At 42.2% G+C, this 16,275-nt stretch overlaps 1 protein-coding gene across 1 annotated transcript in view; it reads right to left on the reverse strand.

Moving 5' to 3' along the window:
• HECW1 (HECT, C2 and WW domain containing E3 ubiquitin protein ligase 1) overlaps positions 1-16,053 on the reverse strand; it is a 507,225-nt gene extending 491,172 nt beyond the window's left edge. The window contains exon 1 of the mRNA XM_074339744.1: positions 15,683-16,053. Coding sequence (XP_074195845.1) covers positions 15,683-15,712 — 30 coding nt within the window. The 5' untranslated portion in view covers positions 15,713-16,053. The remainder of the gene's footprint in view (positions 1-15,682) is intronic.
• Positions 16,054-16,275: the final 222 nt, after the last annotated feature.

Below are 16,275 nucleotides of genomic sequence, written 5' to 3' on the forward strand. Positions count from 1 at the left end.
TCCAAGTCACACCCCGAGCCAATCACCAGACGACGCCTACCCCTTCCCAAACTCAAGGAAGTCCCCAACCCATTAAAAACCTGCTCAAAACCTTGCTAGGGGCTCAGTCTTTTGGGAAGGATCCTGCTGAGCCTGCCGGCATAATAAGCTGACCTTCCTAACTCTCTGAGGCCGCTTGGGTTCTTTCCGGTCCTGGTATCCGTAACACTGATAAATTGGAGATTTGCACCCTTATAAATTGGTGGTTTATGGTATATATTGTTACAACTTTTCTGAAAAGTGAAAAAACATATCTTCCATGTGTTTGAGGAAACCTCAATGTACTTTTAGAATCCATCAGTTCTGCTTTTGGGAATCGTTTCTATGAAAATAATGAGAAATTCAGTCAATAATTTGTGCACATTGATATTTATCAATGCAATATTTCTAATATTCACCCCTTGGGAAAAAAAAGGTAAATTTAACTTCAGTGCCCATAATAGAGGAGTGGCTGAAAATGCAGGATTGTTGTCAGATAGCCTAGTTGTGTGAGCTGGTCAAGTCACAAAAACTCATCAGCTCTCACTGTTCCCATCTGTGAAATGGAGTTAATAATACTTCCCACATAAGCTTAGAAGGATTAAATACAAATTTATGTCTAAAACATATAGCAAAATTTATGTCTAAAACATAAAGAACTGATACATAATAGATACATGGAGTATTACATAATCATATTAAATAACTTATAATATTAAAAAATTGTATGACAAGAAAATACATTTGATACATTGTTAAATGGACACAAAATTGTTTCATGGTGCGATTTTAATATTATAATGTATATATGCTTAGAGAAAATACATTAAGATACCAGTGGTACTTATATCTGGTCACTGCATTACAGGTGGTTGTTATTTTATCCTTTATACATATTTTTGTTTTTAAATTATGTATCTGATATAATCATTTTTATATAGATCAGGGGTCAGTAAATTTTTCTTAAAGGGCCAATTAGTAAATATTTTAGATTTTACAGGTCTTACAGTCCCTGTCTTAACTACTCAACTCTGCCCTCTTAGCTTGAAAGTAGTCATGAATAATATGTAAATGATGGTGTGACTGTTCTAATAAAAGTTTACAAAAACAGGAGGCCAGCTAGTCCTAGTTTGCAGATGCTTGCTATAGATAATGTTATATATATATATATATATATATATATATATATATATATATATATGTTGTATTTAAAAAATAAAAGTGTTAGGTCAGCTACGGGCATGGTCAAAGAGGCCCGGAGCCAAGTCATACCCCTCTGCCAAGTCAGACCCCTCCTCACATGACAGAAACTGGGGCCCCTGGCTTTTCCCAGAAAAGGCAGCAGACCTTTGGTGCAACAAACAACTCCGGATGCAGCCGCTCACACCCGATCTGTGCTGGGGGGCCTGCCCAACTGCCACCTCACTCAGCCAACCCCCACCCCAAAAATCGCATATATGCCTCCCTCGCTCTGCCCTGGGCGCGACTTCACCGGCCCCGTCTGCAGACCAGTGAACCTCTCCCGGAGCACAGAATAAAGCACTCACTTTACTCAACCCGCCTGATTCTCTTAGCTTCATTATCTCGCCGCAGCCTTACAAAAAGTTTTAAGGTGGTGTAGCAAAAATCAAGAAAAGAGAGGGATTTTCCCAATGGTGCAGTGGGGATGTAGAAGGTAAAGAAGTCTCACACAATGCTTTATGGACAAAAGAAAACAGACCAATTATGGAGGAAGACAAGAAGTGATCACTCAGTGAGAGAAGCAATCAAGCTGATGGGGTTTTACTCAAAAATGAAAGACTGAGAGCAAACTACGAGTATATATAGAGGGTACCACAAAAATGTATACACATTTTAAGAAAGGAAAAAACTACTAAAATTGTAATACTCAATATATACCGATAACGAAAGATGAACACAAGTCGTGTGTACATTTTTTTGGCACCCCCAGTATGTATACCTTTCCTCTCACTGGATTTTTGCCCTGAAAGCATCAGCCCATTTCTCATGGCATGGTGAAGCCATGGGAGGCTCTTGGGACCACTGAACAGCCAGGTTAGAGAGTAGACTTGGAGCTTGTCACCCAACGGGTCATAGAAAATGTCAGTAGCCCAGGCCTCATCCAGCATCCTACCAAAAGACTCAGTGGCCTCTGCTCAGTGGCACACTGCCACATTAATGCCTCATTCCTCTTGAATAATTCTGAGGAACAGAAAAGACTTAATATTGTGCCAAAATTCTCTGCCCACTATTTCTCGTTCTGGACTCAGAGCAAGTCCCTCTGCCACGTTTCAGATTTTAGTTATTTGAAGCCATTATCATGGTCCTTTGTTTCCAGTTTAGAAATCCTCAAAGCATAGTTTTTCTATAACAGAAGCTGTAATTGAAAGGTTACGCCTAGTTTGGCCCACTGAGTATTGTAAAATCATTAAATTGAATGAGTTAAAAACATCTTAAACCATAAAATTTCTCTTAGACATCCAAGGTTTTTTGGGGATTTTTTTTTTTGTTCTTTTGTTTGGTTTGGTTTTCCTAGAAAAATTATAAAAGCTAGCAACATTGGGTCACATTCCCACAGGTCAGCAATTGTCTTGAAGCTAAGTAACATCCAGCAGGAGCTCCTGGTTACAGCTCCCCCACCCTACCCACCCTTCAACCCTGAAACCCACATCTGCATAGGCCCCAGGACATCAGCATTTCCTGCCCTTCCCTAAAATGAGCTAGCAAAAGGTGGGGAAGAGCTTCAGGCTGAGTCCAGAGACAGCTTCCCACCCAGGGTTTAACAAATACAAGGTCATGACCCTAAGAGATGGCTGTTTTATCCTGTGGAAAATGAGAGGGTTCAGAGGGATGAGGCTTAGGTTCCTTCCCTAGCCAGCATTCTATGAATTTATAAATGACTTAGCTAATTTTCAAATCTCACTGAGTTCATTGCACGAAAAAAATGCCTGAAGTCATGAGTTCCACCTGCTAGTAGCACTTTGAAAAATAGATTTGAAAAATAAAATATCTGGATCCCTCAAAAGCCATTTGCAAATTCATACTAATCGTAAATTCATTCTACACGTAAAAACAAAACGATTCGCTCATATTTGCCTCTAAAATGAAATTTCAAAGGCAAGAGTTCTAAAAATTAAGAAAAAATTCCTACCATAAAGTTTTCATAAAAATAGAGCTTCAATTACATTATTCTGTAGAGACAAATGAACACTTGAAAAAGGGAGGGGTCAGGACCACAGAATGACATTTTCCTGTCTTAGACTTGACCCTCTTTCACCCAGTTCCTATCCTCCCCCATTACTCCCACACCTATAGATACAAGCTGGGTTTAGATTTGTTTTATTTCTCTTGCCATAACTCCTCAACTTTGTCTATAGCTGAAATGGGACATTCAATGCTTTCTCCAAGAAACTGAAAAATATCCTAGCGGTAGCATGATAATGCCATTTAACCCAGAGAAGGATGCAGGCCCCTTGAGAGGAGGGCCTGACCTTGGTCCTTCCTGCCTCCTCTCCACACCCATAGCCCGCCCCACATCTGGCCTATGGCATCACTATTCCCCCGCTTAATGGTGAGCAGCCTGGGGCTCAGTGCCCGGTGTGGTCATCATTCAGTTCACCCTGTCTTAGGAGCTTGTGGGTCCTGCGTAGGCGGCAAGTCTGAGCAACAGAATGTCCCTTGACACAACTGTCCATGTAGGATATTTAGATTTTAAAAAATTGCTTCCTGTTCCAGAAGATTCTCTGGATCGCTGAGAAATAGATAATTTGTGGCAAAGCTTCAAGTCATGAGGGAGCATGTTCCTACAACAGTGGTCTCTCAAGGTGTCTAAGATCAATGACAGGAGCATTCAATTTTGGTAAAATTACATTTAATCAAAAGATATCACAATGATTTGTAAGTCCCTCACAGGGTTGATGTTGACTACACTATGAGTAGCTTCCCAGTAAGCAGTATCGTAAATCTGAGGACCTCACTCTAAGCACTGTGAAGACAAGGAATGTGGCTGTGTATCCAATCACCATGGTAACCCAGTTCCCAATCCAGTGTCCAGCACATAATAGGTGCTCCATTAACAGTGTGAAAAATAAAATAATCACTCTGAAAACACAAGTTTTGCAATTTACCTTCTCAAACTAGATGTTTCTTTACTGCAGGGATTTAATTCTACTGTATCTTTTGCACATTTTCACATTAAAGTGTAAGTAGATTTTTGTGTAGAAGGAAAAAAAAACACACACACAGACATAAATACATGTCACATAACAGAAGCTCAAGAAATGTCTTCTGAGTGAATAACTAAAAAGTTACTTGAAAATAATTAACCAGAATTAAAATATGTATATACATGTCTTTATGCATCATATATCAGGGTGCCAAAAAATGTATACAAGTGGACACTTTGGTCAACGTTGCTCAAGCAGTAGTTCACTGTAATCAGAAGTGTTTGGACGCTGATGGCAACCACTTTGAGCACCTCTTGTAATTGCAGAAGTCAAATGTGACTTGTATTCATCTTTTGTTATTGGTATATGTTGAGTATTAAAATTTTAATAATGTTTTCCTTTCTTTAAATGTGTATACATTTTTGGCATTATATATAAATATATACATATATATGTATATATTTGGACATATATATGTGTGTATACCTATATATAATTCATTTTTATTTTGGACTGTAATCCAAGAGTCCCTTGGTCAAATTTCTCTTTAGAAGCTTTAAGCCTTCTTAACATTGATTATGCATAGAGTGATATTTTCCCTCTCTCCTGGGGAAAAAAAATGAAAAGAACAATTTGTGACTTTCCACTATTTTTTCCCAAGGATGTCACATCACAATCTGAATGTATATTACAAAGACAAATTTTACTTGATTGCAACAAAAGGATGGAGAACGCTTGCAAGTTTCCTGTGAGAGATCTCTCTTCAAAAATTGTGCTAGCTTGCTATGGAAAGTTGTCGGTAAAGACAGAAAGCAGCCTTACTAATAAAACCCCTGCTCAAATTATGATTAGATGACTTCATTGTGAATTATTCTTCCCTTAGAGAGGTTCTAAGAAACACAGACAACCTTATCCTTTCAAGTAGACACCAGGTTTAAGTAAAATGTGACCCACCAATGCCAAGGGTCCAGATCTGCTCAGTCATGTGCAAAGTGATGAAATGTTCGAGCAGAAGGAGAACCAGTGTGGGAATACATAAATGTTGTTTCCTATCACTGAGTCTCTGAGTCCTTTGAAATTCTGAAATTTCTATTCTGTTGCTTGTTTCAGAAGATCTAAACAGTTAGGCTTCTCCTGAAGAAGAAAGTCACTCAAATATTGGTGAGAAAGTAACCCTGGTGAGCATCACCTTGGAAAAGGTTATGAGGCATTCTTTGTTCAGGTCTGACACTATTTAGAGCAGGGCTGGAAAAGCAGGGAGAAGGTGGGTTCCATGTCTAACTGCATGATCTCGGGAAAGCCACTCCAGTCTCCTTAATGAGAGGTTTCCTCACATATATAACTATACAACTATATAACTATATAACTATATAACTATATAACTATATAACTATATAACTATATAACTATATAACTATATAACTATATAACTATATAACTATATAACTATATAACTATATAACTATATAACTATATAACTATATAACTATATAACTATATAACTATATAACTATATAACTATATAACTATATAACTATATATATATATATATATATATGTCAAGGATATTAGAAATGTCCTTGATATTAGAAATGTAAGATATTGTCCAGCTGTCAACTGCATTCAGTCTTTAAACAGTTACTGAGTTCTGTTACTGAACTGTGTTCTTAGCACTCAGGAGAATAAAAAAACAAAGCAGGTACAACTTCCCACCCTGTGGAGCTCACCTCTTCCAACTGTCTAATTACCCTTATGATATGCATTTCATAGATGCATACATTGTGCATAATGCCATTCTAGAAGCAATAAAATACAAACCTTCTCAACTCTTAGGTAGTCCTTGGGTCACTTATTCATTTAATATTCAGAGAAGTACCTGTGGTGGTAGCTACTGGGACAAGTGTTTTCAGGATACTAAGACAAATGTGACACAGCCTTTAACCTTGGGAAGCCAGCTCACCAATTAGTAGGGACTCTGAAAGATGGGAGAGTTAGTAAGGACATACAATGATACCTATCACAGGGACCTCAGTGAGGGGAGAATCATATTCTATTGGGAAACTGAGTGATGGCTATACACAATAGCCAAGACATGGAAACAACGGAAATGCCCATCGGTAGACGACTGGATTAAGAAACTGTGGTACATTTATAAAACGGAGTATTACGCAGCCATAAAGAAGAAAGAAATCTTACCATTTGCAACAACATGGATGGACCTAGAAAACATTATGTTAAGTGAAATAAGTCAGACAGAGAAAGACAAATACCATATGATCTCACTTATATGTGGACCCTAAAGAAAAGAATAAGTGAATGAACTAATCAGAAACAGTTTTGGAGACATAGAGGAAAATCTGAGGGTTGCTAGATGGGCAGGGGGGTGGGGACAAGGGGGAAGGTGAGGGGATTAGAAAACAGTCGGTAACCACAAGATGGCCATGGGGTTTTGAAAATTAATTTGGGGAACGTAATTAATAATGTAAAGATTTTGTAGGGTATCCGATGGACACGTGTCCCATTTGGGAGACCACCTCAGTGGTGATGTAGATGCCTGATCTCTGCACTGTACACCTGAAGCTGAACAATAATGAATGCCAACTATAATTTTATATATATATATATATATATATATGTAGGTATATATATGTATGTATATGGTTACAGGAAGCAGAGTACAGCATTAAGAATAGAGACAGTGGAAATGTAATGTCCCTGTGCGATGTCAGAGGGATAGTGGATGGGGGGAGGGGGGATCACACAGCATGCGGGATATAAATGTTAAACGTCTAAGTATTGCTTTGTCTTGTGCACCTGAAACTAATAAAATTAAAAAACAAACAAACAAACAAAAAAACTGAGTGATGGCTTCTGCTAAGAGGTGAGATTTAAGCTGGATCTTTAAAATGGGTAAACTTTTAAAGAGGTAAGGAATCTAAGAGTAGAAAACAGAAAAAAGAAAAAAAAACCCACATAATTATAAGCAAACACAGAGTATGCTTGGAAAAATGGAGAAAATGGAGAAAACATCCATTTGGCTCTTGCAGAGCTCAATGGAGCATACTGGTTACATGGCTGCCACGCCAGCCTGGAGAGTTGGCTCTTTATTGTGGAGACTTTGGTGGCTCCCAATGTTTTTTTGTTTTGTTTTGTTTTGTTTTTAAGTGGGGAAGGGGAACAGGACTTTATTGGGGAACAGTGTGTACTTCCAGGACTTTTTTCCAAGTCAAGTTGTTGTACTTTCAATCTTAGTTGTGGAGGGCGCAGCTCAGCTCCAGGTCCAGTTGCCATTACTAGTTGCAGGGGGCACACCCCACCATCCCTTGTGAGACTCGAGGAATAGAACTGGCAATCTTGTGGTTGAGAGGATGCGCTCCAACCAACTGAGCCATTCGGGAGCTCAGCGGCAGCTCAGCTCAAGGTGCCGTGTTCAATCTTAGTTGCAGCGGGCACTGCCCACCATCTCTTGTGGGACTTGAGGAATTGAACTGACAACCTTGTGGTTGATGTGGGAATCAAACTGGAAGCCTTTGGAGTTAGGAGCATGGAGCTATAACTGCCTGAGCCACCGGACCGGCCCCACTCCCAATGGTTTTGAACACAGGAATGACATGTTCACATTCAAAGTGACAAAGTCAGTGTGGCCCAGAGGAGGCAGAGACTGGAGAGGAGAGAGAAGTTTTACCAAGTCCTGGCAACAACGATAACAAGTAAGTGATTCAACGATAGTTGAGTGACTGACTGCCACTTGCTGGGTGCTGAGGAGGAAGCAAAGAGAAGATTGAACTTCAATGCTGAGAGAACAAAGCCAGGATAAATAACAGAGATTTGATATCAGCAAAATGTCCAGACTCCCAACCCCCACCTTGAGGAGTGGGGGAAATAGTTTATGAAGGAGAAAAAGGGTATTTTCAGAGGACCCAAAGACCTGAAAATGCCACCTGAACTCTAAGCCAGCAGATTCTAAAGGGACTTGATCTCATAAAAAGTGAGATGTTCCAGGCACTATTCCAGACACTGGGCAAATAAACAGGTCCCTGCTCTAATGAGTTTACAAGTCAGAAGGGGAGACAGACAATAGACACTAAGCAAGAAAACATATAACAAATCAGGTAGTGCTAGGTGGTGTGAAGAAAAAGAAATCAGATAGATGAAAGAGAGAACAATGTACATGGGGAAAGCCTTTCTGAAGGTGTGATATGTCATAAGCCAAGGAAGCAAGCTTGCAGGTAGCTGGGAGATATCACCCAGATCAAGGGAACAACATGTGAGATGAGAGTGTCCCTGGCATATGCTAGGAAAAGCAAGGAGATTGAGGACTGGGAGCCAGTGAACAGGGTGAAGCGTATGGTGAGGCAGGAACTGGAGGCCCCCAGGTGTACAGAGTCTTATAGGCCAAATGAGGAGTTTGGATTTCATTCTGAGCAGGGTGGAACCATTGGAAAACTGTGGGCAAATAGCAGAGATTTGTGACTGTTGTGTGTTGTGTTTATGCTACATGCCAACACCTAAATTGATGCCTGAAACTTAACAGATACTTAGTCAAGATTTGTTGAATGGAAGAACAATCGTTTGGGCTGCTATATAGAGAATAGATTGCTGATGGGCAAGAAATGCAGGAAACTGACTAGGAATCAAGTGCAGAAGTCAAGAGATCCTGGTGGCTTACCTAAGGGTGGTCATGCTGGATGGGGGGATGGGGGTGAGAGGGAGGGGAAGCAATTTGCTAAAAGCTAGATTTGGGTGAGTGAGAGAGAAATCGAAGAACTAGAAGGTGTTTGGCCTAAGCAACTGGAACGGCAGAGATGAAGGACACTGGAGGGGAAGCAGGTTTGGGGACTGATAATGGACGAGGGGGAGTTGTTACACTTAGGAATTTAAGCTTAGGTGGCATTCAAGGAAAGGTGCTGGCAGTGGCATATTCAAATCTGGTGTTCTGGGAATGAGTTAAGACTGGTGAAATCAACTTACAACCATCAGCATGAAGGCAGTATTTGACACCAATGGCAGGGACATAGGTAACAAGAGAAGAGATCTGAGAGCCAAGTCTTACAGAAGTCCATCATGAAGAGGTCAAAATTCAGTAGAGGTTAGTAGGGACAAAAATTCAGGAACCATAGAAAGAGCCTAAGAAAGAGGCTCCGGGAGGCAGCAGGAAGACCAGGAGAACCTGGTGTCTGGGAAGCCAAGAGCTTGAGAAAGAGGGAGTAGTGTGTAGAGTGAAGTGCTGCTGATGAAAGGGAACTGACCTTGTACCGGACAAGGCAGAGACCGCTGGGATCATCATGGGAACAGTGGAAGGAAGGGGTGGGGACAGCAGCCTGCGTGGGGTGTTCCAGAAACGCAGAAGGAGAGATGAAGCAGGAGCACAAAGGGACCTTAAAATGAACTGATGCTGTTCTAGTCTCAGGCTGCATGGCAGGTATTTGTTTTATTTATTTTTTCATAATTTACATATATGTTAAACGTATTGTCTAAATCTAACATTACATGATAAAATTAGTCTTTGTAGGCTGAGATGAAGAGAATGGAGAAAGCTAGTGTAGACAACTTTTCGAAGCATGTTCCAGAAAACAGAACATCAGTGTCGTAGGGCGATGTGGAGTCAGGAGATCTGTAAAGTGTAAGTGTGCCAAATTTCGCTCCTGTCATCCCATTTACACACAGGTCCTGTGCATGGTTATGGACACAGGGGAGTGGGGTAGGAAATGCAGGTAAAATTCTCAAAAATATTTTCTCAACTTCCAAAAGCTCATTTTCACAAAAATAACTTGTGCTAAAAAAAATAGGGAAAAAAGCTTGTTAATTAAGTCGTTTTTACTTTTGATGGTGAGAGGAGTTACGAATAACAGTAAAGAAACTGAGAAGTCCTTTGAACAATAAAAATCTATGGATGTGTCCTTAGTGTTCTCAGCTGGCCAGTAGGAAGTGACACGCTCACTGCTGGGCCCCATTAGCTTGTGCTGACAGCAGACCTACTGCAATGAATCCCAGTCTCCTGTCCTTTTTCCACCCTGTTAACCTGAATCTCTGAAATTCAATGCTGTGCAGAACTGAGACTTCTGTTTCTCAAACTGCTGTGACTTAAACCCTGAAAGCAAAAGCAGGAAATATTTGTGCAAGTTAAATTGGTGTCAATTTAAGGACAAAGTGATTCAATTACAATCCCTGGCCATGGATATGAATTTTGGTCTTTTCTTTCCCCTTTAACACACATGATATTTCCCTGACATCTGTGTACTACAAATAGATCTAGAAAGTGTGAAAAGGAAAATCTGTTCCACTAAATATACAAGAGGGACTCCAAATGAAGTCTCCATGATAGCATTCTTCATCATGGGTACAGATGGCTTCCTTTTCCAGCTCTCCCCACCTCCCCCTACCCCAAAACTGGCTTTAAATTCCATCCACTGAATTCTCCAAAAAATACTGCAATTTAGTAGATGCCTGATAACACCAGAAGAGCCTGTCTGTACACTATATCTTTATTTTTCAGTCCTCTATGTGCATCAAGCTTTGGGCCAAAAATCAGGGAAAGCGTGGGTTCTGAATTAATAATATGAACAGCACACATCACTTGTTGCTATGCAAATCCAGGTGTTTTTTCCAGTGACCTGGGAGCTTAGTGGTCTTTGTGATATCTTGCCAATAAGCAGTGACATTCTGTACCTATCACTTACTTTCCCAACAGTGCCCATGCCACAGAACTGACAACCACTTATCAATACTCACACATCCAAACATCATGGTATGGGATATATAAATCACCTATGTGCTGCTTTGTTTCCTAAAGTATTTAACACACAAATGTCTGGTGGTCAGAAAGCCCATGAGAAATACATGTCTACCATACACAAAATCATCAGATGAACCAGTATGCCTCAAAACCTCATATATAACTTGAGAAGCAATGCTCATGAAGAAAGTAGAAAAGGTCAAGACAAGAAGGTAATGAGGCTCTGACTCCTGCATTCCATGAGGCAGGGTGGGGGTCGGTGGGCAGTGATACTATTGGCATGTGTTTTATGAATGTGACAGGAGGTCAACAGAGCTAAGGAAGGGGGTAAAAGAGCAAAATGAGAAAGAAGAAAGAAATGGAAAGGAACACTGTTGGATGAATCTCACGGAACACTTTTCACGGCAAGTTATTCAGCTGTGAAACATACTATTGGCGAGAATAAAAATGCTTTACTATAGGTCTTGGAGGCTTGCCTCTCAAACCCTAAAATTCTAAACATTTTATATAGGAGTTGGGGATTGTATGCTTTTTATATAGGAGTTGGGGATTGTATGCTTTTGAAAGAGGAAATGTCACAAACCTTTTCCTTTAATATAGTAACTCTAGCTTTACAAATAAGAAAAGAATACTATATTTATAGAGAATAGTATTAACAGAGGACTCGAATTTATTATTAGATAACCCAGTGGCTGACACACACAAACCTAATTAGTTCTACTAGATAGATGATAGATAGATAGGTAAGTGATGATAGATACATAAATACATACAAACATACATGCAAACATACATAGATATACATATACATACAAGCGATATAGATATGTAGATGGTACAGATATAGATATACAGATATAGACACATATACGTAGTCAAGTTAAATTATCACTAATATTTTTCACCCTCCATTCATTGGCTCAATTGAATAAACCAATAACAACAAGCACAGAATCCTGGTGTTAAAAGCGACCTTTGGGATTACCTGGTTCAACTCCCTATTTTTAAAGAAGAAACTAAACCTCTCCATTATGCGAAAATAGGGAGGAAAAGTGACTTGAGAAAAGGTACACTGAATCTTTCACACTGTTTTCCCTACAGGCCATGAACATAAACATGCCTAAGACTGCATTACAGAAAGGACATGTGGGTACTGAACTTCCTGGTTTCCTAAAGGTCACCTGTCCTGTTTTTTAAGATGGAAAGGAAGGAGGTGAAGGGAAAGAAGCAGGGGTCTCTCAGTCTGTAAGTCACACCTGTTAGCACAGAAATCTGTCTATTGGGCAACTCCATCAGGGTGGGCTGGCCAGGAATGACGGCTGTCTCTGGTGGAACTGCTGGGTTGTTTCAGAAGCACTTGGAGAAGAGGACAGCAGGAGGGTGCTCACCATTTCTTCACCTAAGTGCCTGTTAGAGGACACAGCACTTGGGCCAAACGAGTTTTCTTCTAAGGCCACAGCAAGACAAACAGAGCAACTATCAGATCAATTTTATTAGAATGGACAACATAGGTCATTCAAGTAAAAAGTAAAAGACCCAAACCTGCAGCATTTGACTTGCAGTCTACCTCATTTTCTACCAAGGGCAGGGCACAGCCTCTCTCAGAGAGAGTGTAGTGGAAGAACTGTCTTGCCAGCTCTCCTCAGCATCTTACATAACCTCTGATTTGCCCATCTGACTCACCAAGAGAAGAATTCCCATCTACCTCCTGACTAAACAAGTAGATGGTATTTTTATGTCCTGAAATCCACTCAATCAACATTCCTGAGAATATACCATGGACCATGGATAGGCAAAGTTCAAAGTGCTGGAGAGATGAGAGGTAAATGTAACAATGTCTTTGTCCTCAAGACACTCATACCATATGTAAACTCATGGAACTGCAATGTAGTAAGTGCTCCCTTAGTGGTATGGACTAAAGTGCTGTGGGAAAATGAGAGAGGGAGTGATTCATTATGCCTGGCAGGTGCTGTTATTCCACGATGTTATATTGATTGTAACTTAAAAAAACAAAAAAAGCTAGCACACTACTGTAAAAAAATGTGTGGATAAGCACAAACCAATGACCAAATATCTCAACTACCCCTAAATTGTACAAATTACTATAAACACATGAAAACACTTTGCTTACCTGTTCAGAATAATTGTTGCCTCACTCATTTTTATAACAAGCAACAGTACTAGCAAGTTTTATGAGCAATATTAAATTCTATCAGGGAAAGGAAATCAGACACTATTGCCAATTGCTGTGTAGGATGAAACAGCTACCTCATTCAAAACAAAGCAAAACAAAAACCAATTCTCAATTATGCACAAAAGATGGGGATGGAATAGATAACTAATCCACAATAAACAGAAAACCTGTAATCCTATTTATTCAGTATTTTTCTCTCCTTGAACCCCCACAAAATCTTTTGCTATAGTGGAAAAAAAATGACCTGTTTGAGTTGTTGGGTAATTTAATTTATGAGAAAAATGCAGTTACTGGGGTTAAAAATAAAACTTAAATTTTAGAACCAATCCCTGGTTTGCTTATATTATATAGTTATGGCTATAACTATTTGCTTTTCTAAACTGGGTAACTTTTCTTACTCTTCTACTGTTATCACACAATGTTGGAAATGGAAGGAGCCATAGAAATCAGGTAGTCCAACTTATTCACTTCACAGATAAGGAAGGGAGGACGGGCTGAACTTGTCTTCCCATGATCACATCTGGTCTTTTAGCATTTCCTATATTAACAGTCATATCCAATATAAGGATCATAAAAGGTAAACCTTAAAGTGATCTTTTAAAACATCCACCTTTAAAAGCCAGAGGTGTAAAAGGAATCAAATGATGCTACCCAAAGAGGTCACAGTAGCTGCATTCCCATACTGATGCATTGATAGGCGTTTCCAGCTTAGGAGGTGATCTCCCTACCAAGTCAATAACGTCACAATCTGAAACAACTTAGGCAGTTTGCCTTCATGAAATAACTCCCCTAGACAAAATAACAAAACGAAACAAAAAACACACACCTGTCAATCACACAAAGCTGCCAACCATACTAGACTGGGGACTCCAGAATTAGTCACACCATGGTTTATTAAATTAAACACTCTGAAGTCCTGTAGGTCTAGGAATTAAAATAATGCTATGTTTTTCCAATGCCACATTCCAGAAGAGATAGCAAACAGAAAGAAGGGACACCAGGGAATTCTACCACACTCGATTTGTCTACCAAACAGGCACACAGCTCATACGAGGGTGGCATGTGGACTCTAATCCCTTCATAGTGGACAACATACATTTTCAAAATGAATCCCCGATCTAGAACGAATTACGGTTAGTAGCCAAAGCCCGAGCAGTCCACTGATGAGAAACGCAGATCTGGCCACCTGCTTTGAGCCTCCTTGGACAATGACACTGAGGGGTCTTTACAAGCTCGCCTTTCTGGGTAGGGCATCTGCCCTCCTAAACAGCTCTTAAATCCCAGGGAAAGAGAGAAGATGCTTCCCTTAGTCTTTGAACTATGCTTATCTTCCTATATCCACTTCTGCTGAAGACAGCATGTTATCTTTTCAAAGAGAAAAAATAAAAACAAGGGGAGAATTGCACCACTGCAGATCCCAAGAAAAGTAAGCACAAAACTACAGCAACGTCAAATAATACCTTCAGCAACTAGGAAAATCCCCGCATGCTATCTGTTGTCGGCCCAATGCAGACTGGGGCACGCTGTGCTGGGAACCACAGGAAGCCGGGCATCTCTGCAGCCTGTGTCCCTGCCAGCTCTCCCCTCCCCCATCACCACCCTGGCCACCCACGGACATTTGGCAGAGAAGTTATGGTGCCCATCCTCTGTATGAAAGACAGACCAGACTCCGCAAATGGGCCAAAGTGGCCGGGACGTCAAACTGCAGAGCAATCAGAAAAAGGAGGGTGGGATGGAGGGGGCCACATTGTTTGAGCCCCCGGATTTTGCTGCATTGTCACAGCCCAGGAATGTAGGGGTAAGAGAAAGCGCACCTCCAGTCAAAACCGGACCAGACGCGTTTTCCCCAGCGGCTTCCTCTCAGCCTATGTGCAGGTCGCAGTACCATAGGCGACAGGACCGGCTGCTCCTGCTAAAACTCAGGCGGCAGGCTCGGCTGAACGGCGCAACCGACCGGGGACAGGGAGGCGCTGGAGGAGCACCTACACGGAGCATCTCGGCGCCTGCCAGCCCCCAGGGGAGCCAGGACCGAATCTGCCATGCGCCTCCTGAGCAAGCACCCGCGAGTTTGTGCGGGGGTCGTGGGCACTCGCTCCTCTAGCCATGAGCATTGCTTGGAATACAATTGTCTAAAAGAGAGCCCAAGGCAAAAACCAGATGTAGAGCTTTGGTTCACAAGGGGTGGGTGTGGGCTGGGACCGCGGATTACGTAGGTTTCTCCGCCCCCTCCCCTGACACCTCTCCGTCACTGGGAGGGCACCGGGGGCGGGGGAGGCACTGCGCACCCTCTTGAGGGCTTCTTTGTTTCTCTCAGTGCTCACTGGAGGGCCGGGTGTGCCTGCTGTACCCGAGCGGGGGTCGCACTGGGGTTACCAGCCAGGTCCTGGCGGCAGCGCGCCCCAGGCTGACAATTGAACCTCGCGGGAGAAGCGAGAGGGTGGAGAGAAGGGTGGATCCCTGCCCTGAGAAGGGTAGGCGCTGCCAGGGCCTCGGGAGAAGCGGGGAAGCCTCCCTGAGAAAGGAAAGGGAAGGGGCGGCAGGCAGAGTCCCTGCCAGGCGCCCGCTTACCTTGGCAGCCTCCGCCTGGGCATAAATCATGCTCCGGTCGGCGCGCAGATTAGAGCCGGCGGGGCGCGCGTGCCCTACAGGGCGCGCTGGGCGATGAAGACCTGCGAGGGGGACCCGTTTCGCCGTGCTCCGGGTGCCCCGGGCGAGCGGTGAGCACCGCCACGGCGAAGGGGCGCACGCAGCTTGGTGAGTGCGTACGCGAGGAGAAGGCCGGCTCCGTCAGAGACGCACGGTATTTCGGCTCCAACAACGGCGCCTGAAGAACGGTAACGCAGCACACTCCATCGCTTTATCCTCCCGTCCGCATCCCCTCCCTCCTAGCCTGCTCCTTCTGTGGGTACCAGACTCCCGAACCAACCACGAGCCGGGCTCGCTCTCTTTAGCGCTGCCCCGCCCTGCAGCCTCCGCGCAATCCCCTCCCCGCCCCCACCGTAAATATATATTGATTCTTTTTACCACCGGCCCCATCCTTCCGACACCCAGCACGAGTACTGGGCATATCCCGCACCGTCTCCGGCCCATCTACCCTTTTGTGTATGTGCAAACAGTGTTCATAAAGGACGTGGTCCAGACACCCCAGCAGGTATTCTGTG

Source organism: Rhinolophus sinicus, linkage group LG09, assembly GCF_036562045.2.
Source record: "Rhinolophus sinicus isolate RSC01 linkage group LG09, ASM3656204v1, whole genome shotgun sequence".
Taxonomy (NCBI): Eukaryota; Metazoa; Chordata; class Mammalia; order Chiroptera; family Rhinolophidae; genus Rhinolophus; species Rhinolophus sinicus.